At 41.1% G+C, this 25,434-nt stretch overlaps 1 protein-coding gene across 2 annotated transcripts; it reads right to left on the bottom strand.

The window, feature by feature from the left end:
• Window positions 1-8: 8 nt before the first annotated feature.
• Window positions 9-25,434, bottom strand: prkcsh (protein kinase C substrate 80K-H). Of its 2 annotated transcripts, none has more exons than XM_022236587.2 (13): window positions 25,230-25,434; window positions 20,822-20,938; window positions 20,393-20,488; window positions 19,192-19,373; window positions 18,559-18,622; window positions 16,252-16,402; window positions 15,217-15,295; window positions 14,184-14,276; window positions 10,454-10,760; window positions 8,432-8,591; window positions 7,573-7,647; window positions 6,513-6,612; window positions 9-5,801 (listed from the first exon to the last, which is right to left on the bottom strand). In XM_022236587.2, the coding sequence occupies exons 1-13, from the start codon at window positions 25,351-25,353 to the stop codon at window positions 5,652-5,654; spliced, it is 1,698 nt and encodes a 565-aa protein (XP_022092279.2). In that variant the 5' UTR covers window positions 25,354-25,434; the 3' UTR covers window positions 9-5,651. The 2 variants fall into 2 exon arrangements, with proteins under 2 accessions (XP_022092279.2, XP_022092278.2); XM_022236586.2 differs by lacking the exon at window positions 14,184-14,276 and adding an exon at window positions 14,338-14,433 and having other exon boundaries at window positions 25,230-25,423.

Here is a 25,434-nt window from a genome sequence, read left to right as displayed (position 1 = left end):
CTCAAAAATTTAGAGGAGGTAATAAAATAGAAAGTTTATTATAGGCCATAAAGGTACCGAGTGAATATTTAACAAGTTCCTCTACCTTTGTAAAAGTTCTCCTAGGTCTGCTTCAGGTATGCTATCAAGTTCCAGCTTTCACCATCTCCATAAATCACTCGTTTGTATGTGTGTGGTTGCTTCGGACAAGCACCACATTGAGTCAAGACGGTACCCATGCCCTGGTTGGGACTGAGCAGTGGGAAATATTATGAGGAAAGGCTGCACTCAATCGTGTAGACCATCATGTCCTCGCAATTGTTTGGTCCCCACAAGAACTATAATTGTGTGTGTAGTCCCAATGGAACAAGTATGCGCCTCTGCTTCAACACACACATACACCTTCCATTCCTTTACAGAAAGTCAAGTTAATTAGTGGAAAACAAACATTGTGCAATGCGGTTTCTTTTTATCACTGGCTGCTTACAGGACTGTTCCCCTCATTCTATACGTGTCCTTTATTTCCCATTTCTTTCATACATGTACAGGTAAGTGAATGAATCACTACAGCCTTAGGACATTAAATCACAATTTTGAATTGCATTGAATATTTATAATAGCTTTACATTCCGTTTTATACAATCAAATTAGTCAAATAGAAAAACTGTAAACTATTAATACGATCAGTGATTCTCCTCAGCCATTGCAAGGTAATATGGGGGATTGGGTTTCTTTTAAAGTGGATATACATTTTCAAAGACCTGAAAATATTGCTTTGCTCATAGCGAGTATTCAATATCTTTCATATCATCATCGCTGCATCTGCAAAATTGCAGTAATCTTTTGACTGGCACAGTTTCAAGTTATTTTTAAAGGAGTTAGTCACAAAGAGGAATGGCTGTTTAGTCTTAGCTTCAGTTGATGACTACCATACAAGGATCAGCCATGATCAGGTCTGTGATTATGGCTTCAGAATGAAATCAGACTGTCACTATACAGACCCAGCTGATGGTATTCAACCAAAGACTTTGACTGGCTGCCACTAAGTGATGGGGTGTTCCATAGGCAGAGTTGTTTTAACCTTATTCTGACCATAGAGGAAGGACACAGAAGGTTGAACTGCTCTGGCTGTAACATCTGGCCAATTACCGCTTTCTGGCATGCCTGGTATGTCCATAGCCAGAGCGCAGCGAACGCTTGCTATGCACCATCTGTTTCACTACCACGAAACCCCTTTGTTGCCTATGATCACCGCCGCAATTTGTCATTGGTAATCTGCATCCTTAAACCTTCATGTACTGAGGTATAGGACATTAAATATTCATGCCTTTGTTGGTGCTCGGTATGATCTCATGACATCATATTTAATGCTTGCACAGTTGCTTGCATTACACTGTGTGCCCTAAATCTGTAAGTGCAGTCACTGCCCTTCATGATCTATTTCTTCTGGAGTTATTTTAGGAATAAATAGTCCGGCTTTTTACAAGATTTAGCGTTTTGTTTGAATCATTTTTTTTATGGCATTTGTACAAAAGCCTATTTTATGAGATTTCATGATCACTCTGTGATGAAATAGCACATTTTGTTCCTAATGAACTAAGCTTTCCAGTAGTAGTGAATATTTTGTTGGCCAGTCTTAGCCAAATTCGTACCAAGTCTTTGAACACTGATGTATTGGACGGAGAATAAAATTACATAACTTTGCATGGATAATGAACAGTGTATCAAAATTTAAAAAGTTTATTTACGATGGCAAAAGTAGGTCTAATACCAGGAATTTTTCTCTCTCTATTTCCTGGTCAGATCGATAATTTGTATTTAATTGCAAGCAAAAACTACAAGAATTGGTAGGATATTACTGGCCCTGCTTGTCCGGCTAAGATGCAGCCTGTAATCTGGCATTTTTGGATGTTTTCTGTTATTCGTCCGACTCGGTGGTGACAATCATTGAACACTTTGAAGTGCCTGAGTTGCAACTCCTCCTGTGTCCTTCCTCTATGTTCTGATAAGGAATGCCCTCGCAGGACCAATGCAATGCACAATGTTAGCCCCCTGCAGTTTCCACTGAGATTTATTTTGCCTGAAAAATCATTTTCCCCCCATCGAATACATGATGTAGTCATGTTGGCAATGTTGTTATCTAATGTCAGGAGAGAAGCCAGAAAGAAAAATGAAAACCATTCAGAAATTCTAAAAGAAGTCAAAGCTAGGCTATTTACACTATATGCCATACTAGATTCCCACAATGTGTAACAATTAGAGAGACGGTTTGCCACGAACATCAGCTTCTGCTTGGACCCTCTTTGGTAAACAGAACCAGAGCACACTAACTTTAGCAATTCTGAATTGTTAGCACGTTCCAGCTGTGATAAATGCTTCAAGTTTAACCACATCATATCTCCTTCTGTGAAGGAGAAAAAAAAATCACAGCATGTTTGTGAATTTTGACCTCTGTTGAGGATTTTGGTCCTTCAGCATGCACACATTCACAGTGTGGTTTTAAATTAAGTAAATGAGACAAGGTTATTGAATTCTGAAATCAAACTGTGATTTATTCAGCCTTGAAGCTGAAAGAAGTTAAATGGCTTTGTTTCAAACAATTTTAAGTGTTTCCACTCTGGACAATACATCATAATGCTAATGCACATTTTCCCTATACATGCAGTTCCATCCAGTGACCACAACTAGAAATCATTGATGGAATTCAATGCTGCTTCAACCAATGCAATTCAAGCATGAACAGGAGATGTCTTTTTTAATCTCACCATGATGCATCAATGGACCCACACAGTGTATATGCAGTTGTTCCTATGACTATGCTGCTGAATATTCATAAAACTTATTTTTATACTACATATAACAATCCAGTTTTTCATGTTCTGTCATGTGAACACATGCGCTGGTATACTGTATGCAAGCCTTTATTTTCACATGTACACATTATGTTGTTTATCTTCAGGCAAACTTGAATTCTCAATTCTGGTTGGTCGATCCATGGCCACGGAGTAACATTTAACTGTGTTGCATGGTCCATGTTAAACCCTGCGTAATGCGCCGTTCTAACTCAACGCACTGGGCCAAATCTACATTAAAAGCAAAATGCACAACTGCAAAATTTACTGTAAATTCAAAGGTGGCACTGCGTGTCAAGTTTGCTTGAAGATAAATTCGTTCCAGCGCCACTTGTGGAACACAGAATAATGTAGTGCATCTGTGTCCCGTATACCACTCAGCCTTCAACCTCATGGTATTTGGGACACTGACACACATCATCATTCTTTGTCATACCTCTGTCTTGGATAATGTCCATTTATTGGCCCAAAACGATCATATGACAGGGCGATATATCCGCATATCACACCGTGAGATATCTCTTTCTGCCAATAGTGTGTGCACACGCACATGCACGAGACAGAAGAGCTTTGGAAAGTTCCAGCGTAAACATTTCTGCTCCTTTAGCCAGTTTTGTGTGGTACCCATAATATGTTTTATGCATAGGCTACCAGGAAATTCGATCAATGATCGCGCCTGTGTTACAAGACTCGTTACCATCCCTGCTGTGTACAAGGTAATGTGGGGACTGCTAACTAAACATGTACTCACTGGTACCCCCACTAGTTTCACTTTAATGTTAACGCAATTAAAGGAAGTGAGCGAACAGTGCATTTGCAGATGATAAATATGTCTGTTTGTAGGTTAATTGTACAGTTTGACAGTAGACCTATCGTCTTCAGAAATTCTGAACTTGTTTCTTTGTATAAATTCCACACAGCCCCCTCAGCTTGCCTCAGGATGCTATGTGTCCCTCGGATGTTCAGAACGTCATATCCCACACCACAGTGGTCAACAACTGTTACGTGTTCCACTCCTACTCGTGTGATAACTGATAATATCCACCTTCTTCCATATACGTGTACTACTGACCATACAAAGTACACATGCATGTGTTGTCGCTCATGTTTGTACACAAATACACATGATAACTACATGTACTGCATTTGTTTCATGTCCAGGTCTGTGCACAGTTTCATACAAATGTGCTATAAAGCCCACAAACCCTGTGCATAAAATGTGCGATGAATGCATCAATGGTGTGAGGTCTGCTAAGCCTCTCTGTGTCTGGTTGGTGTTTCCTCCTGTACAATGCTTACATGTCAAAATGCTTGTGTGCCTTTGATACTAGTATGTTGCACCTGACTATGGTTGCTAATTGTGCTTACCAGACTTTGTCTATTTGGAGGAGTCTTAACCAGAAATACCAAGACATTTCCTCAAAACATGGAGCTTTCAGAGCATGCAATGATCTTGTGAGTTCAGCTTGTTAGGCTATAAAAAGCAAGAAATACATGTATACTTCGGAGCTCAGCTTCAATTGTTCAACTACAAAAAGTGAGATATACAGCTCCACTTAGAAACCAACAGAATGTTGGACGTTGCTGCTTTGTACCATTCCACTGAGTTAAGGTCGTCAAATTTGACCTAACCTCTCGCTTTAGCTCTGCCGTCTCTATCATGCCAAAGGTTCCCTGTGACATGCTTGAATTGCCAAGGTGGATGTTCTTGTAATTTACCGACCATAAGAGATAGGGAGGCAGGAAAGTTCAGCCTAACACAGGCATTATGGACAGGCAAAACAATTGCCACTACACCTGGTCAACCCTAACCCCTCCCATGTGTGCTAAGACTCTTATTAATGTTCTACCTATACCATGCAGCAATGTCATGGAACATTCCCGGTGCTTGAACTTTCAATATGCCTGCCACCTCATGTAATATAACAGTGGCTGGGCTGCATCTTCTCAACCCTGCTTAATCCTCTCAGACCTGATTGGTAATTGAAAGCTCCAGAATCACCGGGGTTACAAAGTGCAGTTTACTTCATTCACTCTCTGATTCAATTTGGACCCTCTCCAAACCCCTTTTAACCACTCCCTGCCGGGGATTCCGGATCCGGATACATATGCTTTATATGCGTGGCCGGGGTCTCCGAATTCGGACAAAAGGTACAGGGCCTTATAACAAAAGACCGTACTTGGAACAGAAGACCAGGCTGCTGGGAATTACCGGCATTTTTTCGCTCTCAAAAGTGGAGATAGTCCAGCCTTGTTTTGAAACAGTATACCACTGTTTGGGGCATTTAGAGTGAGTGGATAACCACTGTGGACAAAAGCGCTCCACTGCCACAGTGATGAGCCACACAGCACTGCTGCATGCTAATCTGGCCCCTATTGAAAAGACGTCAGCAGCACATTGAGCCAAGTTTGTGAACAAAAGAAAGTTATATAACACCACACAATCTGGGCTCTTTTTACAAGGCTGCAGGCCTGGCTGAAATACTCAGGCGTCAATACATTTTGTCTGTCAGGCTAGAGTGGACACCAGACAGTCCTTCACATGTTTGTAAGCGTCCAGTAAATGAAGATAGGAATTGTTAAAGAATTTTGAAAACAGAAAAAAAATGATAAATATCCTGGCCCAACATCATCAACATTGATAACTGCCCCGGCAGGAAGTCGTTAACCCCCTAAAAAAGTGGTCAAGCAATCACTCCCCCCCAAAAAAAGACCTGTGTAACAACCCCAAATGCAGGCACAGAAAACAAACTTGATCTTGTTAGAGGACATCTCATAGTTTCTACATAAAGCCCCCACCCCCACTAATAACATCCATGGTTATAGTTCATCATGGCTATCTGTTTCTCCTGTCTCCAAGTCTGTTTTTGTTATGCATAGTGCAGGTGTTTCAAACTGAAATTCGTAAGTGCATCGTTCTGGTTCACTGGCCGCCACAAGCTTGTCCTCCAGGCCGCAGCGCAGATTAACCTTGGGGAAGAAAACCAGAACAAAAGTCAATCAAACTGACAAAAATTTGACAAACTGCACATAGAGTAATCTGATTAGACACCATAACTGTGGTAGCACTGCACTCACACCCACATTCTTTAGGTTAGTGTACTGGCAACTCATAACAAGGAAGCTTGTAATGTGCGTGTACTACCTGTCCATGAGCGTTGTGGCACCGCAGTAACGGCTAGTTACGCAGTAATACAGGCTGTTGAATTACACTTTAACCATTAGTTGATTACCTGGATCACATCCTTTCTGCAAGAGTTTAAGTGAGTCATTTCATGACGTTTTTTCTCAAAAAACGGGTTCGGAAAGTACAGTGCTTACAAAGCAAAATCCTTGTTTTTGAATTTTCTTTGTCCCAAGGGCTGCTGTCCTTCTTTTGTGTCCTTAAGGAGGGCACTTTGCCGCAGTTATGGCCGAGAAATGAAATGGTCTCGAGGGAACAAGGATGTTTTAGGTGTCCAGCATTCTCTACAGTGGCAGATCTAAAATTTACAAAAGGGGTGGTGCCGGTATTTACGAAGGGGGGCAGATGCCCCAAATAAAAGTGAACCCCACCATGTGAGTAGGGCATACTTTCCCTGGTTATTTCTTATTTCAAGTTATTAAATAACTTGAGCACAAACGAATAAGGAGGAAGGAAATGCTTTCTCACTTAGTATCCAAGTATCCAAAGCATCTTACCAATGTGGACCTATCAGGCCCATTCCAGCAGTTTCTACCCCTGGTGTATTTCATCTGGCTGTATTTATTCTCAGGTGGCCCCTCCCACTGGCCCCAGGTCCTGCAAAAAAGGAGACAATTTAGAAGACCCTAATGAATCTTTAAAATCCTTCTGGTGAATTGCTGACCATATGACATGGCTTGTGCCTGCATCACAAAAACAGTACATTAGAACCAACTAGACGATGGTTCTTGGTCTAATGATGAATGAATGGTCGCCCTTTAGACATGGTATATGGCGCTGTGATACAGCTAATAACCTGATAGACATGCTTTCCATTCCCCTCAAAAGATGGAACACATCTGTAGCCCCATAAATATTTCTTATCACTGAATTTCATTAAATTTTACTCAAATGTAGTCACTTTGAATTCGCAAACATTGATGTGAATTTTTTTTGCATGGTGACTTCTTGACAGGAAGGCTTCTAAAGGTTGCCAACACAAGAGACTCTCTCGTCGAATGACAGAGGAGTATTTAATGATTCTGCCACATGGCACGCATAAGGCATGACAGACAAACAAAAGAAAAACAGCACTAAAAATCCCACCTCTTGATGCAGATTTAAGTATTGCTAGACCAGACCTAAGATATTGAATCCATGTCTATTGCATGGACCTTCGGAATTTACTACACTGAAACAACAGGGGGAAGCTGCCGAGAAATTCAAGAAATGGCAAGGCAATCCCCCTCTCAGCAAATAATTCCATACCTCATTAAAAGAGACGCCCAACTCCACCATTGTGGCCTAGGAGAGTTAATTGATTTCCTTTGCAACTCCTTCAAAAAATATTCAGTTTTTTTCTTTTGAACTCAAAAAAGGTTTTGTTAGAATTGGGCCCTTCTTTCAATTAAGTATTCAACTGCCTCTTGGTCCCATCCGATGGCTCTGTCAGTCACTCTGAAGTGTCTGCTGATCAGTGTTTGGAACATCTAATCACTCTATGCACAGGCTACATGCTCAGCCGGCAAACCACATTAGAAAATGTGCATCGGAAGCTCAAACATGTATGACACTCACCCTAACTGGGTTTCTGAACCGCCAGATTTGGGCCGCTGTGTTGTTCTATCAAATGGACACAGTTTATATGTATACCTGTAGACAAGGCAAATATTACATGAAGTTACTTATGTGACTCTTGTTCAAGAAGTGCATGTTAATGGCATTACAGGCTGCAACTACATGTCTGCATAGGAGACTTTCAGTCTAAGATACAGTGACATCGCTGTAACTCAAACATTGGTGAATGGTAACATCTCGTTTCAGGCTTCTTTTTTCGTTTTTAAACATAACTCTTTTTCCTTCCTGATGTAACAACCACATCTTTATCTTTTATACTGGACATGGCATGAACTATTCGGTCATTCTTCATATGAGGGTATGAAGGGCACTGAAAGAACCAACTTGCCACGTATCAAGGATTTTTAACATTAAATGGCTCCTTGCCTTAACGGCAGTTGGTTTGATAAGTGCACAATACCCCCTCAACGTTGCTAACGCAGGAAGCTAGGCAGACATACAAAAAGCCATTGCTACCATATTCTATTAATTCAAGCAAAGACTCTGTGGGTATGCTTACTTTCAAATGACTACCACAAAAGCGTATTTTATGCCACACAGATGCAACCAAGAGCATATGGCGCACGCATAGACCCAAATTGAGGAATTTCTTCAAGATGTCACTGGCTTTCTTGAGCATATTTGTATTATTCCCTGGCAACTCTAAAAAAAAGCATATTTACAGCTTACCAAGCTGTGGGTTCAGTTAACAACCAAATAACTTGTGTGTGGGTGTGATAGCAACACATGATTTGCTGGGCCGGCCTAATTCTACACTAACACTTATTCAACACGGATTGAATCGTTGACGGTGGCTTACTCTCTATCTGTGAACTCATAGCATTGTTTCTGTAATGGTTCAAACTCTTGCAGTGGCCCCAGGTCTACGCTTAGCAGCTTCTCTAGATCTTCAATTGATTTCTTCAAATCATCAACTTGCTTCTCTGCCTCCTTGAATTCATTCCGAGCAGCATCAGCAACTGAAAGGAACAACAAAACAGCCAAACAAATGAATTCAACTCTTTGATATCAGAATTTGCTGACTTTCAAATGAGTGTCACTAACGTGTACTTTATGTCACACAGATGTAATCACGTACATGTACACAACATGGCAGCTCTCAAGGAACTCAATTGAGGAATTTCTTTAAGATGTTAACATTATTTGGCAACTGTAAATCAAAAACAGGCAAATGAATGAATTCAACTCTTGATATCAAAATTTGCTTTTGCATGCACAGTGGGTTATTTTTTTATTCAATTGAGTTGCCATTCACGTTGTTTCCAAGTCCAAGCTATAACAACATTAACAAGGTCCACACAAAATGTTCAGCATAGCTGCCATTCAGTACAGCAATTAGTCACCAATGCACCCATTCGCAGCTCCTTCCCATTCAAATATGTGGCAGCCTTGGCCTGCCTCCCGAATGTTTCTGTATGAGCATTTTGGGTCAACAATTCTAGTCCAAAACGTCGATTTACAAAAAGAAATGGTAGCAGTGAAATTTCCGGAGTTTCCTCAGTGTGTGTGTTCATTTCCTTCCATATTTCACATTTGAGGTACTTCTCAAGTTTCCCATTTTTCATTGAGTCATTTACACTTAACCACTTGCTGCCGGGTGGATTTTCCTTGAGTAAGAAAAGATGCCGGGTCCTTTTCAAGATTTTCCGTTTTCAAAATTCTTCAAAAATTCATCATTTCTGCACACATGAAAGACTCTTTGGGCACTACTCTAAAGCAGGCAGGTAACCTTCATTGACTCCTGAATATTTCAGCCAGGCCTGCAGCCTTGGAAAAAAAGCCCAGATTGTGCGGTGTTACGTAAGATTCTTTTGTTCCCGAAACCGGCACAGTGCACTGCTGACCTCTTTTCAATAGGGGCCAGATTAGCGTGCAGCGGTGTTGTGTGGCTCATCACTGCGGAGGTGGAGAGCTTTTGTCCCCGGTGGTAATCCGCTCGCTCTAAATGCCTCAAACTGTGGTATACTGTTTCAAAACAAGGCTGGATTATTCCACTACTGAGAGCGAAAAATTGTTGGTAATGCCCAGCAGCTCAGTCTTTTGTGCTAAGCACGGTCCAACTCTTTTGTCCCAGTTCCAGGCTCCTTACCTCTGCATATAAAGCCTATGTACTCGAAATCGGGTCGCCCGGCAGGAAGTGGTTAAACATTGCTAGCAACATACATTACAGCTACTGTTATAGAATGTTCATCTGGATGCAAGATTCGTAGGAGTAATTTGAGTGCCAGTTTTAACTAATTCTGTCTTTTTTTATTGAGGAGAATACCCTAATCTATCAAAAAGTTCCCCAAGTTATCAACTGAAGTTCACTCAAATGCAAATCCCTCAAGTTTGCCATGTTTTCAAACTTAAAAATGGCTTGTCTGTGGTAACCTGTTGGCAGTGCACTGTGAATAACCTGTACTGAAAACTTAAAAACCCACACACAATTTTTACTACACAAGTACATGTCCGTGTATACTGCCAACTTCCCCTACCCTGTCTCTCACAATTAAGCCATATAGTGCTGCTCTCTACAACCTGATGAGGTTGTTGCCACAGGTTATCTGCCCTGAGTTGAAGTGCACCCTCACCAGCAAAAGACAGACAGACTGGTACTAAGTTTTCCAACCACGTTCTTGCACGCGTTCGGCATGCATGCAAAGTCTATACATTCCAGCATAAATTTGTTGTGGGTAGTCAGCGTACCGCGCCAAACACGCATGAACTTGCGCGCAGTGAGAGAGTGTATGGGGCTGTCAATTTTATTTAAACACACGCCCTCTTTTGTTACCTCTCTGCACGGATACAACTGGCCCATGTCTAGGTTCAGGTACTGTACCTTCAATGAGCTTCTTGGTTGATTCATCGTATTCCGGCATTTCTTCCCCTTCCTCTCCTTTTTCTTTCCGCTCTTTTTGCTTCTCGTACTTTGTCCGGTGTTTGGCATATTGATCCATCAATTCTGCCTCGTCCATGTCCTCGTCAAACTCTTCATCGTCTTCATCTTCATCGGCAAAATCCTCCTCATCTGAGTCTTCAATGTCTCCTGAGTCGCCCATGTCTCCATTCTCCCCTCTGGCACCGACATCATCCTCACCTACCTCCTCTGGAGGAGACGGGATGGGCAATGGCTCCTCTGGTGTCACCTGTCATGGAAACAAAGGTGTTCAGATGCACACTGGTAAAACTGCACATTTCTTTTAAAAATCTGCATTTTTGGAAGGATTTCAGGTTCATAATATTTAGTGAGCTTATGAAGGGCTGCCCTCCCTCTAGCTCTCGATTTACAGTAAACAAATTTCTCTGTCAAATTAGACTTCACAGAGGCGCTATTCCTCTGTAAGGACACAGTATATCTACAACAACGTATACTGCCACACATGTGAGCTGGGGAAAAACCTACAGGTGCATTCCATTACCTTTCTTCTCTTACCAACCACTGAGCTGCATGTACTTGAAAATGCTCCAAAGTTTTTGAGGGTGTGAGTTCCAAGTTAAAGGCTTTTGCGTACACAGCGAAATGAAATGAGTTGAATTTCTGTACAGTTTTAAAATATAAACCTTTCAGCAAAATTTTGATTCAATTGAGATCTTCATTGTAAAGATCCAAAGCGACAAAAAGAAGCATAGGGAGTCATCTCAAATAATGTAAAGAAACAGCCACTTTCTCTCTTTGACATGATTGAGAGGCAAAACAGTTTGCACCTTCAAGATGCAAAGGCTGGTGCACTCATATATGAGCTCAAGGCACAAGAACTATATAAAGCAGCAATGTGCAAATGTTAGAAAAGCCAGACACACAGTCATGACATGGAAAATGACCGGGAAATACATTACACATGAAACTCTAAAAGAGCAAAGTGGTTCTAATGCAGTCCCAGAGACATTGACTTTACATAGTCTTTCAGAGAGCATGCTCTGTCAACAAAATATATATACTAGGTTTATAAAGTTGATGCGTGGGACCTCATAAAAACCACCTTAATTTTTTAGAGATTAAACAGTATCTGCTAATCAGTTCCCCAGAAACAGCAATTTCTGCATTTTAATGAAAGTTTGATCAGGATAAAAGCACCCAATATTATACCAACTCACACCATACTCAGTGCACTGGAGCCACCTTACATTGAAATGATAGGGCTGATTACATGTGCATGTATGACCATTTCTCTTGTGTATGTTCTGTTGGAATATCAACTAAGTGCTCTGTAAACCAAGGTGGTGAATTTGACAAAGGCTGGAAAGGCAAGTCCTAGATAGCTTAAAAAAGACTTGCTGTCTATACCTACTATAACAAAGTTATAAGAGAAAGAACAACATTGCTTGTTGGAGGTAATGAAAAGCTTAATATGGCTGTAAGAGAATTTTGAGATTTTATGCCTGGTTCCAAACAAGACGAAACCTTTTTCAAAATGGTAGATGCAGCTAATTTAACCATATGCTGCCGGGTTAAATTAAAATGGCCGTCCACAAAAACAAGCGTTTTTCAAGATTATCCGTTTTCAAAATTCTTCAAAAAATTCATTACTTCATGTACTGGACATTTACACCCACACGAATGACTGTCTGGTGGCTACTCTAATCTGACAGACAGCATCTATTGATGCCCGTATATTTCAGCCAGGCTTGCTGCCTTGTAAAGAGAGCCCAGATTGTGTGGTGTTGTATGATTTTCTTTTGTGCTCGAAACTGGAGCAGTTCGCTGCTTGCGTCTTTTTCACTGGGGCCAGATTAGCATGCAGCGGTATTGTGTTGCTCAGCACTGCAGCGCTGGAGAGCTTTCATCCGTGGTTGTAATCCTTTGTATTGAATGCCACAAATAGTGGTATAGTGTTTCCAAAAAAGGGCAGATTACCGCTGCTACTGACAACTGAAAAAAATGTTCTTTAGGTCCCAGCAGCTCGTTCTTTTGTTCAGATAGCGTTCTTTTATTACAAGACCTGGCTCCTTTGTCCAATTTCAGGCTCCCAGGCTATGCATACAAACATAAGGTACCCGATACCTAGCTAACCAGCACAATGTGGTTAACAACTGTTTAATGACTGCTGTAATATTGAAAAGGAACAGCCACAGAACAGCTGTGATCATCCTCATCCAAGAAGTTTAATATGATTCAAATATTATGTAGTTGAGCAAATTTTTTGAAACTCAATGGCGAGTACATGCATATTTCACAGCCAGACCACAATCATGTGGCATATGGCCTATGAATAGTGTTAAAATATGTCAGATTTCTTGAGATTGGCTGCAGCAGCCGTAATTCACAGTTTTAACGTGGTACTTGTGGTAGGCAAAGACCATCTAAAATGGAAATCCACATTGAGTTCAAAAAGAGCCACTGTATCAATTTAAACTGTAGTAGTTTAGGACAACTGATACAATCCAGAAAACCCATTTGGCATTTCTAGGGATAACTTTCCAATACAGAGCAAAACTACCACCAAAGTTTCTTGTATCAATGGCAAATTTCTTTTTGCTTCATGTAACACTTTTTATTTGTTAAGTCTATAGGATCTGTTTCAGGTGATTTCAAAGAAAACGCACCTGATCTGTTTTAATTGTGATCAATTGTGATTTAAGGAATTTTGTCAGAACTGTCTTAACTTCCAATCTTTAATAATCGGACAATATTGTGTAATATTAAAGTAATTCAAAACAGGTCTTGAGAAGTTCTCAATCCCCATTTTGAAATCGGATTAAAATTTCACGAGAAGTAAAATGTTATAACAAGTCAGATCACAGCTGAATAGAGAAGACAAGAAAAGTTCCAGATCAAATGGAAAGAAGAATTATTCAAGCAAACCAATTATTAGTCACTGCAGCAACCTTGGATGAGTGAATAGGTTAGGGATTTCAGTCTTACACACTATGAGTAGCAGGACTGTCGTCAAGTCCTTCACAAGTCAAGTCATAAGTCCTACACGAGTCCAGTCACAAGTCCTTCACAAGTCCAGTCAAAAGTCCAGTCACAAGTCCTTCATAAGTCCGGTCACAAGTCCAGTCACAAGTCCTTTCCAAGTCCAGTTACAAATCCCTCACCAGTCTAGTCACAAGTCCTTCACAAGTCCCGTCACAAATGCTTCACAAGTCCAGTCGCAAATCCAGTCACAAGTCCTTTCCAAGTCCAGTTACAAGTTCCTCACAAGTCCAGTCACAAGTCCTTCATAAGTCCGGTCACAAGTCCAGTCATAAGTCCTTCACAAGTCCAGTCACAAGTCCAGTTACAAGTCCCTCACAAGTCCAGTCACAAGTCCCGTCACAAATCCTTCACAAGTCCAGTCACAAATCCAGTCACAAGTCCTTTCCAAGTCCAGTAACAAGTCCCTCACAAGTCCAGTCACAAGTCTTTCACAAGTCCAGTCACAAGTCATTTCACAAGTCCAGTAGCAGGTCCTCTCGTAAGTCCAGCCATAGTCCAGTCACAAGTATTAAAAACAATAAACAATGACAGACTGGTTTTGTCATGGTTCATCTGAATAGCTTGTAACTTGGTTTAATACTTGGTCTACTGTGTAGCAAGGTTAAGGTTAATGGGACAAGATCAGATGAGCGGCATGATGAGTGAATACCTTTGGCAGTGATTTGAATTTTTCCTTGATATTTTTCCAGATTGGGCCAATGAAGGTAGCTTTAGGCAGTCTGTCAATGCCAACTAAAACAGCCTGAAATGAAAAGCCATGCAAGACGCTGATAAGGAAAACAGCCAGCAAGTGACTACAGTACCTGGTCTTTCTGAGATTTATACTTGTCCTTAATGACAGCCCACACTGGCCCAGTGAAAGTGGGCTTGATTACTTGATCAACGCCACCCAACAAAACCTGTGAAGAAGTACAGTGTAATAGTGCAGAAAACAGCGGCATTATACAAAAGGATTACACAAAAAGTGAAACATCAGGAAGCAAGGAACCCAGTAACTGTGGTAATCATTTACATCACCTCATGCATGTCATACGTATTGACAGGTTGCTACGGTACATGTACATTTATACATCTGTGTGGTAGCAAGCATCTCAATGGGGCAACCCATTGACTATTGATTACTTTCTTCATAGCACAGAAAGCTTAGTTCTTCTGACAAGAACTACCAGATCTCCACCACAATCAATTACTTTTTGAGTTATTTTGCTCAACTGAAGTGACAAATAATGAACTGCATGTGGCAAATACAAAATTAGCTTGAGACATTTTCTTAAAATGAGAAACTGGCTAATACCGTGTAATTTTAAACAAATCTCTCAAATCTCAAATGTATGGGCATGGCATGTGTACAGCTAGCTTTGCCGATTCCGAAAGGTTCAACAACACATCCAAACAATTTATTGGCATTCCAGCGAGAGTAACAATGTTATCACAAGAAGGTGCACTCCAAACCTAAATCCTAAGTCCTACATTCATTTTTTAAATAATTCAGAAAATAATACTCATAATTTTGGCAAAGCTGTGCCAATGAGGAAATCCACAATTGGGCCAAATCTCATTCCTGAAATTTTTGAAAGGCAAGCCAAGACCCAGTTTGCCTTACTACGCATGTGACTGAATATCAGATTTTGAAACAGAGAGAACACCAAAATAAGCTTCAAGTGTTTCAATTCTTTACTCACCTTTGCTTCTTCTTCTGACACTTCCCCGTCCCCGTCTGAATCAAATTCTTTATGGTCAGCCAACTCCCCAGGGGTAATTCTGCAGAAAAAGAGGGGAATTGAATGGGATATACCCAAAGGTAGTCGCTGTACCCACTATGTGGGTGTGTGTCAGTGTTTCCCCTGCCAGTTCAACCATGGGCTAGGCCGCCTCAAGGTTTTTGAAGACCACCTCATACATTTTTGGCTAAAATTGCTGCCTCACAGGTACAGAATACGGGGAAAAAAAATCTTTTCTTTTGTCTTTTTTATGTTTGTCTCGTGATGTTTCAGCATCACATTTTCAGGCTGATCTGCGAATTCAATACACAACGCGACCCGCATGAAACCAATCTGGTTGGTCGTGGTTCCCTACACAACACGACACACATGAAATCAATCTGGTTGGTCGTGGTTCCCTACACAACACGACACACATGAAATCAATCTGGTTGGTCGTGGTTCCCTACACAACACGACACACATGAAATCAATCTGGTTGGTCGTGGTTCCCTACACACAGGCTTACGTTGTGCATGTCTTGACACCTTGCTCGGCATGCCTTCACATCTACATGCCTCGGTGCCAGGCCTGAATAGATCCTGCACGTGACCCCAAACTTCAAGCTCAGTAACAACAACTGATAAATGGCAGCACTGTAAACTTTTCAGGGCATGGTGCAACGGCGTCTGACAGATTTTTAGTTTTAAAAGGGTGTAAATTGGTAAGACTCTACATGATTAGCGTGAACAAAAATTAACTCAACTTGAAAATGTTTGATCTATTTTGTTCACGTCAAAACACTTGTATTTTTATGTTTTCCTGCCTGTGTTCACAACTTTTCAAGGGAAACATCCATTTTTATCACAAGTTCCATTCAAGTTTCACTATCACAGTGGTGCAAACACGTGCACAATGCTCAATGCAATGAAGCCATACTACACTGGTTCCTGCCACTGTACTCAACAGAACATGCAAGCATACATCTATGTAACTGGCCCCTGGCTGCACACTTACAGCCCATTACTGTCAGTGTCCAGCTCATCAAATGCATCACTGGCACGTTGTTTTTCCCTTTCTTCCTTCAGGATAGCCTGCTGTGCTTCCCATGCTGCTGTGTGAGCATCCTTAGCCTCCTTCTCAGGGATTTCCGCTTCTTGCTTTATCCCTGTGGTTAAAAAAAGCACTACTTGTAAGTTACATGTACGCACACAAAAAATTGCTCATGGGACAAATAGAAACAAGCCTTAAATGACGGCGGGAGAGAAAGAGCAACTTGTTGAGCTGTAACAGATCTGTACAAGGTTTTTCAATTTGTAATGACATGCTGAGCTAATAAGGAAATCACGTAAGTCAGAGCTACATGTACAGGCATATATACAATGTACACTCAGATGTAAAATTCTTAACAACTCAAACAACTCGGACCTCTCCACCAACATGCAAGGACTCCAACATGACTTGAAAAAGAAAAAAAAAAAATGAAAAATCTCCACCTTGCAAAAAAACACATTCTTTCCTGGTTCGCAGAGATTAATCTTATCACTCGAAATTCCAACAGGAGTTTCGAGACGCTTGAGAAGGGTTACTTCTTTAAATGAAGCTTATTGTCAGTGTTCAAATTTTTCTACAAGTCAAGTCACAAGTTCGTTTTTCCCAAGTCCTAAGTTTCAATTCAGTGTCAGGCGTATCTGACAGTTTCATTTGCTCCACATGTATGCTACTTAATAATAATAATAATAAAGCATTTATAAGGCGCACTATATCTGCAAAGCATTCAGAGGCGCCGGTCTTGGTGGAAAAATGAAAAACTCAATTGTGCATTCATAGTGAAAAAGCTTGTGAGAAGAAGAATGTTTTGAGATGATGCTGAAATTGCATGATGTCATGTTCTTGTCTCAGATGATCCGGGAGTGAGTTCCATAAGCGTGGTGCAATTGTAGAAAAAGCCCTGTCTCCGGCACTGGCCAGCCGAGTCCGGGGAACAACTAGGGTATTACTTGTTGACCTCAGACCCGGCCTGACAGAGCGGAGTTGCAGCATGTTTGCAAGATAAAGGGGACTAGAGCCGTGGAGTGTCTTGAATGTGAGAAGGAGGATCTTGAACTGAATTCTGTATTTGATGGGTAACCAATGTAGTTTGTTGAGAATGGGAGTTATGTGAGCTGTTCTTTTGGTGCTCGTTAGAAGACGTGCGGCAGCGTTCTGTACAAGTTGCAAACGATGAATTGTACCGTGCGGAAGACCGGTGAGCAGGCTATTGCAAAAATCAAGTTTAGCAGTGATAAAGGCATGAATGAGTTGCTCTGCTGCGTTCTGAGAAAGTAAGTGTCTGATACTTGCTATTCTTCTTAGATGCATGTATGATGTCTGACAAATCTTGGACACATGTTTTTCAAAGTTTAAGAACCGGTCAAACACCACACCAAGATTGCGGGCATCCGTACTGGGTACCAGAACAGCATCGCCTATTTGTAGGTTTTGGATTTTGATTTTGTTTTGAAGTTGTGGCGAAGAAATAATCATGAACTTTGTCTTATGTGGGTTGAACCTCAGGAAATTGTCCAGCATCCACTTCTGGATGTCGTGCAAGCATGTGATGAGAGAATCGAGCATCTTTGTATCATCATCCTCAAGGTTGGGACTGAATGAAGTATACAGCTGGGTATCGTCTGCGTAAAAATGTGACTGGATATTGTGTTGCCGAGCGAGTTCCCCAAGAGGCGTTGTATAGAGAGTAAAAAGGATCGGACCAAGAACGGATCCCTGGGGGACCCCATATTTAACCTTAATCGCACCTGAGGATTCCCCTTGTATCTGTACTATCTGGTGACGGTTACTAATGTATGAGTTAAACCAATTCAACACTGAACCCTGGATGCCAAAACAATTAGAAAGTCTATGAATAAGTACTGAGTTTTGAATTTTATTCTGCCATCATCTGTTCATCATGTGATCAATCTAGTAATGGCAACAAGTCAAATTTGTTGGAGTCAAATCCAAACTTTATGCTCCCAAATCAAGTCAGGTCTCAAGTTTCAAGTCAAGAACACTGCAAGTGGTGATGCCAATGGGCAATGGTCATCTCTCCGAGGAACACACCAAAAAAACTATGGCAGATTCTACAGGACTGGGGCTGTATATAGCTTTTACGTGATGGTGGAGAATTCAGAGGATTCCGGTTGCATTCTAACGGTAACAAAAAACACCCAGGGAGTTGTAGTGATAATCCACCTGAATATTCCACCTGTTCACTTTTTGAATTTGTTCAACTGTACTTGTAACTCGGTGCTTCAGAAATGCTGTTAGTTTTAAAGTACTTACTCTCTTTCTCATCTTTTAGTTGGTCAGCTATTTCCTTCTCTGCCCTGAGCTTTTGAAGGGATTCCTACAAACAGATGAACATACAAAAACAGATAGGTAATGTTTCATACCATGGAAAATTAATGACACGTTTCAGAGTTCCAATCAAACAGCGCAATCATTATCTTTTACAACGACATTCATCAATGCCTTGCAGGAATTGATGTTTTTATTACACAAGATGGAGGTAAAATATATCGCACCTGCAGTAAAATCTGTACATGATTATGAAACACTGTCAAAAGAGTATTAGCAAAATTACATTAAAAAGGGAATTTCTTCAGGACAAACTCTGGATCACTTTGAAGAATGAATAATTCTGAGAGGAATCGTCAAAATTTAAAATTACCGACTTTATCCTGGTTTTGGAATCGTGGGTCACACATATCACAGACACTAGTTACACGTTAAACAAGTTACCAACACTACAACACAGTATTAAGACACGTTAGTGCTGATGGATGAAATTCAGTGAAGTGGTTTACAAGACACAATACAACTGCAATGTACCACTACACTACACTCAAACCAAAACATCTGAACTTGAGACCGACAGAGCCAGTTACTTTAGAAGAGCTTGTGTAGAATGCACACCTCTCTCTCAGCTTTCTTCTGGGCTCCTTGTTTGATGTACTCTAGGCGCACCTCATAACCCTGATTCATCAACAGGATTTCCTTCTGGCGCTTCTCCCGGTCCGCCCTGCCTAGCTCTCGGCAATTATTGGTGCACTTGGCGGCGCCTGGAAGTAGATACTCATCAGAGGCATCACAACAGTCTGTGGAAATCAAACAATGAAGGGCATTTCATTACACTGAAACTGTGGGATGAGGGGAACATTAGCATTCCATGATGCACAATGCACGTGTTGGTCAAGTCTTCATTACTAAAAAGCTTTGTCTCTATTGCCAAAACGAGAAAAAAACATGCTTTCCACATGTCAAAGTTATGTATGAGTGTGCTGCACGTAAAAATGAACATCTATACAGTACAGCACTGCTACGCGAAACATCACCATTCTCAGCAATCAGGTATGCGGAACATCTATCTTGGCTCCTTAATTTAAAAACTGGAAATTTGCTTGAAATAAAAAAAAAATGAGTTCTCCATGGAATAACACTTGGCATGAACATTTAAAATAGAATACACTTGTTTACAAAGCTATACATTCAAAATGTGTGATTTGTGTAATCAACAGGGAAAGAAATGTCACTGGTCAAAATGTTTACCCTAGAAAACAGACCACTAGTTGTAACTCTAGTCACATACACATAGGCATTTACTGTACATATGGACTAATTTACATTGAGAAAAACCACCTTCACATACTACCATCTGATATCACATTGCTTGTCTTTGATATGCCGGTGTACATGTATGTCTACCTGGGGTACACTACCCACTGCCTGCAAGCCATAGCAGTCATCTAACTGACCTGGAAATCATAGCTGCAAGTTGACCACTGCAAGAAACTGGTCAAATATCCAGCAATTGTGCAAATAAACCATGTAAGTTTCAAAATGGCTGCCGCGGCAAACAAACTTGGGTAAGATTCCTTTGGCCCAGGCATCAGAAATATACCAAGTAGAAACAAAAGCAATTCAAAACGTGAAATTACTTTACGACACTTAGCCTCTTTAATAACAAAGGCAATGTGATGCCTGTTGTATTCAATGCAACCCAACAGCTGCAGCAAAAGAGGGCTTTTTCTTTTCACAGCTAATATCAACAAGATCCAACAGCTGTTGCCTTCTGTTGGATTTTGCTGGATGTGTTAAGATTAGGGTGGAGACCTACCACAAATACCGTCATTTACTCTAGAGGAAGGAATGTACTTAGGAATGAATCCCTTGTTGTTGCAATGGAATTTGCCCTGCGGACAAGCTGATGTTCCTGAGTGAAAATAAAACACAAACAAGAAAAAGGCTCCAATAGGATTCCCACTGATCTACATGAATCTGAAAACCAAATTCCATGAGTTTTCCATGAGTTTCTTAGACTTTTTCAAGACTTTCCTTAGCCATAGGAACCCTGCTATTATGCCCCACCAGGCCTATACCAAAACCCATGATTTTAATTTGAAATCACAAAAACCATCCACTAGTGGCCACCTGCTGTCTACTATACCCTTAGTAGTGCAGTCATCAGCCAACTACCTCTTTATTGGATGGCAGCCAGGGTTGTCAGCAAGGTTATCATCAATGCACACACGGTATCATGGCTTACCTGGTTCATCAGAAGAGTCCAAGCAATCGCAGTAGTCATCATTCACCTGACTTTTTAAAATCCGCCTCGACCCATCTAGGCAGGTAAACCACTGTGGATCTCGGTAGAATTCCTCATCTAATTGACGGAATAATTTGGGAGAGAGCAGAATAAACGCTACACAATGCATTCCAAATGCTGGTCTTAACAGGTACATGTTTATCATGGGAAGCAAGACAGCATGCACTCTATATTAACCCTAACCCCCCAAGGGTTGCTGGCCCTAACCTTCCCCATTCATACAAAGTTAAACACCCCTACGGGACTTCGTGCACAGAGGCTGTTGGACTTTGTTTTTCTGAGGTATGCCAAACCCGATGCAAAAGCCAGCTGTTATGGGCCTACCAGACCTAACCCCACAGAATTAAACACTTTACTACTGTTTAATTCTGTGTGGTTGGGGAAGGTTAGGGTTAACAGCTTGTATGGACATTGCAAGCTGGAGATCCCCTCAGATGAGACAAGAGATGCACGTATACGTGCACCGTATTAACCGCTTGCTGCCGGGTGGTTTGAAAAATGCAGTGCACATACTCGGGACTTGTTAAGATTTTCAGTTTTCAAAATTCTTCGAAAATTCATCATTTCAATTAATGGACGTTTACACCCTCACGAATAACTGTCTGGTGGCCACTCTAGTGTGACAGATAAAATCTATTGACGCCTGAGTATTTCAGCCAGGCCTGCAGCCTTGTAAAAAGAGCCCAGATTGTGTGCTGTTATCTGACTTTCTTTTCTTCACGAATCTGGCACAGTGCGCTGCTGACCCCTTTTCAATAGGGGCCAGATTAGCATGCCGCGGTACTGTGTAGCTCATCGCTGTGGTGGTGGAGTGCATTTGTCCCTTGTGGTAATCCGCTCACACTAAATGCCCAAACCGTGGTCTACTGTTTCAAATCAAGGCTGGATTATCTCCACTATTGAGAGTGAAAAATGTCAGTAATGCCCAGCAGCCTGGTCTTTTGTTCCGAGTACGGTCTTTTGTTTACAAGGCCCAGTTCCCTTTGTCCGATTTCGGAGACCCCGGCTACGCGTATAAACACACGGGCCGGGCTCCCTGGCAGGAAGTGGTTAATTATATTGTGTCAATTTGATACGATGAACACAGTGTGACCAATGCCCATGTAAAAAGTACTGGATTTTAGTGCATATTATGATGAAAATACACCAAAAAGCTGATGAGTGTAATTTTGAAGGTTTAAAATTTGTACACTTCCAAGTATTTCCCACAAAAATTGTACATATCAATAATATTTGCACGGTACATTAATCACGAACAGCTGTACTGGCAGGTATGAGACAGACTTGAATTACTGGTACACATTCAACAGACTTTAATTTTCAGGGTGGTAGGTGCTGTCGTCGTGCATATGTACGTGTACACACCATGACATGCATGATGTTGCATGTTTTGCCCGTCACTTTGAATAATTTTGCTGAGGGTGCCGTTGAATTGCCAACAAATTATTTCACACAATGATACAGCGGCTGCTACATGTACACACAGACCCATCCAAGCCAACTTACATTTATCTCTATGGACAATACATGTATGTCTCCATCAGGGTCTGACATGTCTCATCTACATGTACATGTACTTGTCACCTGTCTCTTGGATAGGCAGTGTGTGATTTCAACAGGCATTTTGTGACATGGACAATAAACCACAACATAGAAAATTTTGCGACACGGTAAAAATGGCAGATTTTTTGGGGGGAGGTAAAATTTTATCGATGTGGCTATTGTTACGGTAACTGTAATGCAAGTTCAAAATCCTACAATTACGGTAGTGCACAATTTTCATTGGTACATGTACATGTAATCTATATAAAGTTTTTAATTTCCCGTCACCGTCATGGCAATGCGATGGCACAGTCGCTACGCACATTGCCATGTAAAGTGCATGTAATGGGATTGAGCCCCACTCTTGATGGAATATTTTTCCTTTTTTCTATCATTTTCTTCATTTTCTCAATCAGAAAGCATGCTTATCATGTTTTCTTTCTATACCAGGTTTTCTTTTCCTTTTTGGTAGGTTCATACCTCTGGAGGATTCATTTGAACCCTAACCTCACTAAAAACTACAAAATACTACTTAGTAAAACAATGTAGCATACAGTGCTGTCATTCATATGAGTACATGACCTTATTGTTCTTTGAAGCCATAAAATACTATAGATAAGACAGTGTACCATACAGTGCAGCTGCCAGCGCTCTATGGTGCCACCAAAGCAGTCGCATTTGCACCTGTAAAATGATGCTATGCAACCCAATGTTTAATTCTTATCGCCCATGGCGACCATGATTTGTGCCTGTTGGTCGCCCACCTTGTCAATCACATTTCACAAACGATTGCTGCCCAGATTTCTTCTATGAGCACCGAGTGATGTGTCTCTATGATCCCGCATTTTTTTCCTGTGTCTTATTACGTGCACAGCATGAGCCCACATTCACTGCACCCTAGCTTGCATGTAGGTACATACATGTATAAGCACGTACAGGTACTAGGTACCAGAGTCGAGTGGTTTGTGGTCACATGCTGTATAAAGTGTGTGGGAACTGAGACGTTTCGCATTTTCCTTAGATGCATTATGCACAACACGATTCCAGTGCAATAAACTTATTTCAGTCCCAAAAGTAAGTTTGAAGGGTTTCAAGTTTCCCTTGGTTTGGTCCAGTCCCAGCCTCCCAGGCACGAAATGCTCAAACGTAAAAGAACAAACATGCCTTGTCTTTTCTTTCAGCTGTTTTCTTCATATAATTAGTTGCCACTTTTTATTTATTCCACGAGCACAAAATCCAAAGACTGTCTGTCCTGCAGATAAGTGACAGAATAATGTTTCTGTGTGTTTTGTCAAATTTTGTACTTGTAACTTGTGTATTTTGAAATGTGTGTATATGTACAAAAATTGACCTGGCGCCCAACTTTTTTTCTAGGAGTCAGTGGCTCCTTATCTTAATTTTCTCTGAACAGCACTGGCTGTGGCACCATGATTACATGACTTTATGTATGAGTAACAATGGAAGTGCTCTAGCTAGAAGTAGTAATTTGTAGCACTTGGTCCTTCAGGCTCAGACTACTAGAAGTAGTTATTTGTAGTACTGAGTCCCGTACCCTAGGTGATATGCCAGGCGGTTAGTGTTGAAGGGAAATACAATGTAAAGTCTGTGATCCATTCGCTGTAGACTTGTCTGGTTCCTATTTCCAATGCACACAACTGGTGCAAAAAAGTACACAGAAACAAGTCTAAACTCGTCTAATAATAAGCCAATTCCCCATTCCGTCTCCATGTCGATTATGGCGCCCCCGCACGATAAAGTGAACAAAGCCAGAGGGGAACAAATTGTCTACAAAAATAACAATCGCGAGCAGCAGTTAAATTTGCCAAACATCTCGCAATGTTCTTGTCATGGATTTGTTTCCTTCTATTAAATCTTCTGAGCATGCGCACATAAAACGTGAAAAAGGATAGCAACTGTGAATTCATATTCTAGTCCTAAAGGTCCCAAAGTGACCCACTGTGAAAATGAGTTGACTTTTGTCCAGAGCCACTTTTGAGTTAAAGCCTATAGAGATTTTTGAAAGAATCTTGCTTTTTGTACAGTGTTTTTACATGTAGGGTCTACACAGTAAGCATAGAAATATCACAGACCCAGTTTTCACGGCGCCATACATCAAAAAATATACGGTTTGGGAAAGCTTTAGGGTGCTCATATATAAGTCCAAACTCTGAAGAATACACCGGTGTAAGTAAAATTGTTGAGTCATTCTCATTTCAGAAGATATTAGGATTTAAAGTTTGTGACAATTCTGCAGTTTGGATTTCAGGCGTTTAAGATATGCCTTGAAGTAGGGTTATGGTGGCGACAGATAAGAGACAGATTGTAAAAGAGAGCCACTACACTAGGGTTACTAGCAACTATACGGTCATGCACATTTTTAAGCATGTTAGGCATGTTAAGGTAGGAATTCGCAACATTTTAAAATCTACACAACTTCCATTTTCACCATACCAAACATCGCCAAACCAGCAAACTGAGTGAAACATTAAAACAAAGACATGAAAGAGCTCAGTTTCATCAATTCAATATGAAGTAGGAAAACTCAAATGTCATGAATTTGGCTCTGGTGACTTAGTGACTCATTTTCACAGAGTCAGTCATTGTTAGAAAAGGCGATTCGTAGTGAGTCCTAACACAGTTAGTAGGCCCTACTCAGAGCTCGGAGTATCGTTAGCACGGTTACTGGTCAATCATCATCATGCAGTCATCCTGCCAATCACCATGAGCCCGGCATGCCCAGGCTACTCGCGCCTTCGTTCAGTGTCTATGATAAAGCGAGGATTGCCCTTCAACAAACAGTACTCACTTGTTAAGGACACACCGCGAGGCCGTGTCATAACTTCTGACAAACCCATGGGTGGAACATTGAGCAAAAAGACACTGACCACAGTGATCAGTGACTTCAAAGGCATTTTCTTCTCATTCGCCATTTTCTAGCTGTCCTGTGTAGATCTCGTCTCCAGGGGGGAAAGTACGATACATGCTCTCTGAAGTGCTCCTGGTTTCATCTA

Source organism: Acanthaster planci, linkage group LG12, assembly GCF_054643075.1.
Source record: "Acanthaster planci isolate LZ-2023a linkage group LG12, COTS_SCS, whole genome shotgun sequence".
Lineage (NCBI taxonomy): Eukaryota > Metazoa > Echinodermata > Asteroidea > Valvatida > Acanthasteridae > Acanthaster > Acanthaster planci.
Note: the sequence above shows the minus strand (reverse complement) of the source record. Positions and strands in the feature narration are given on the sequence as shown.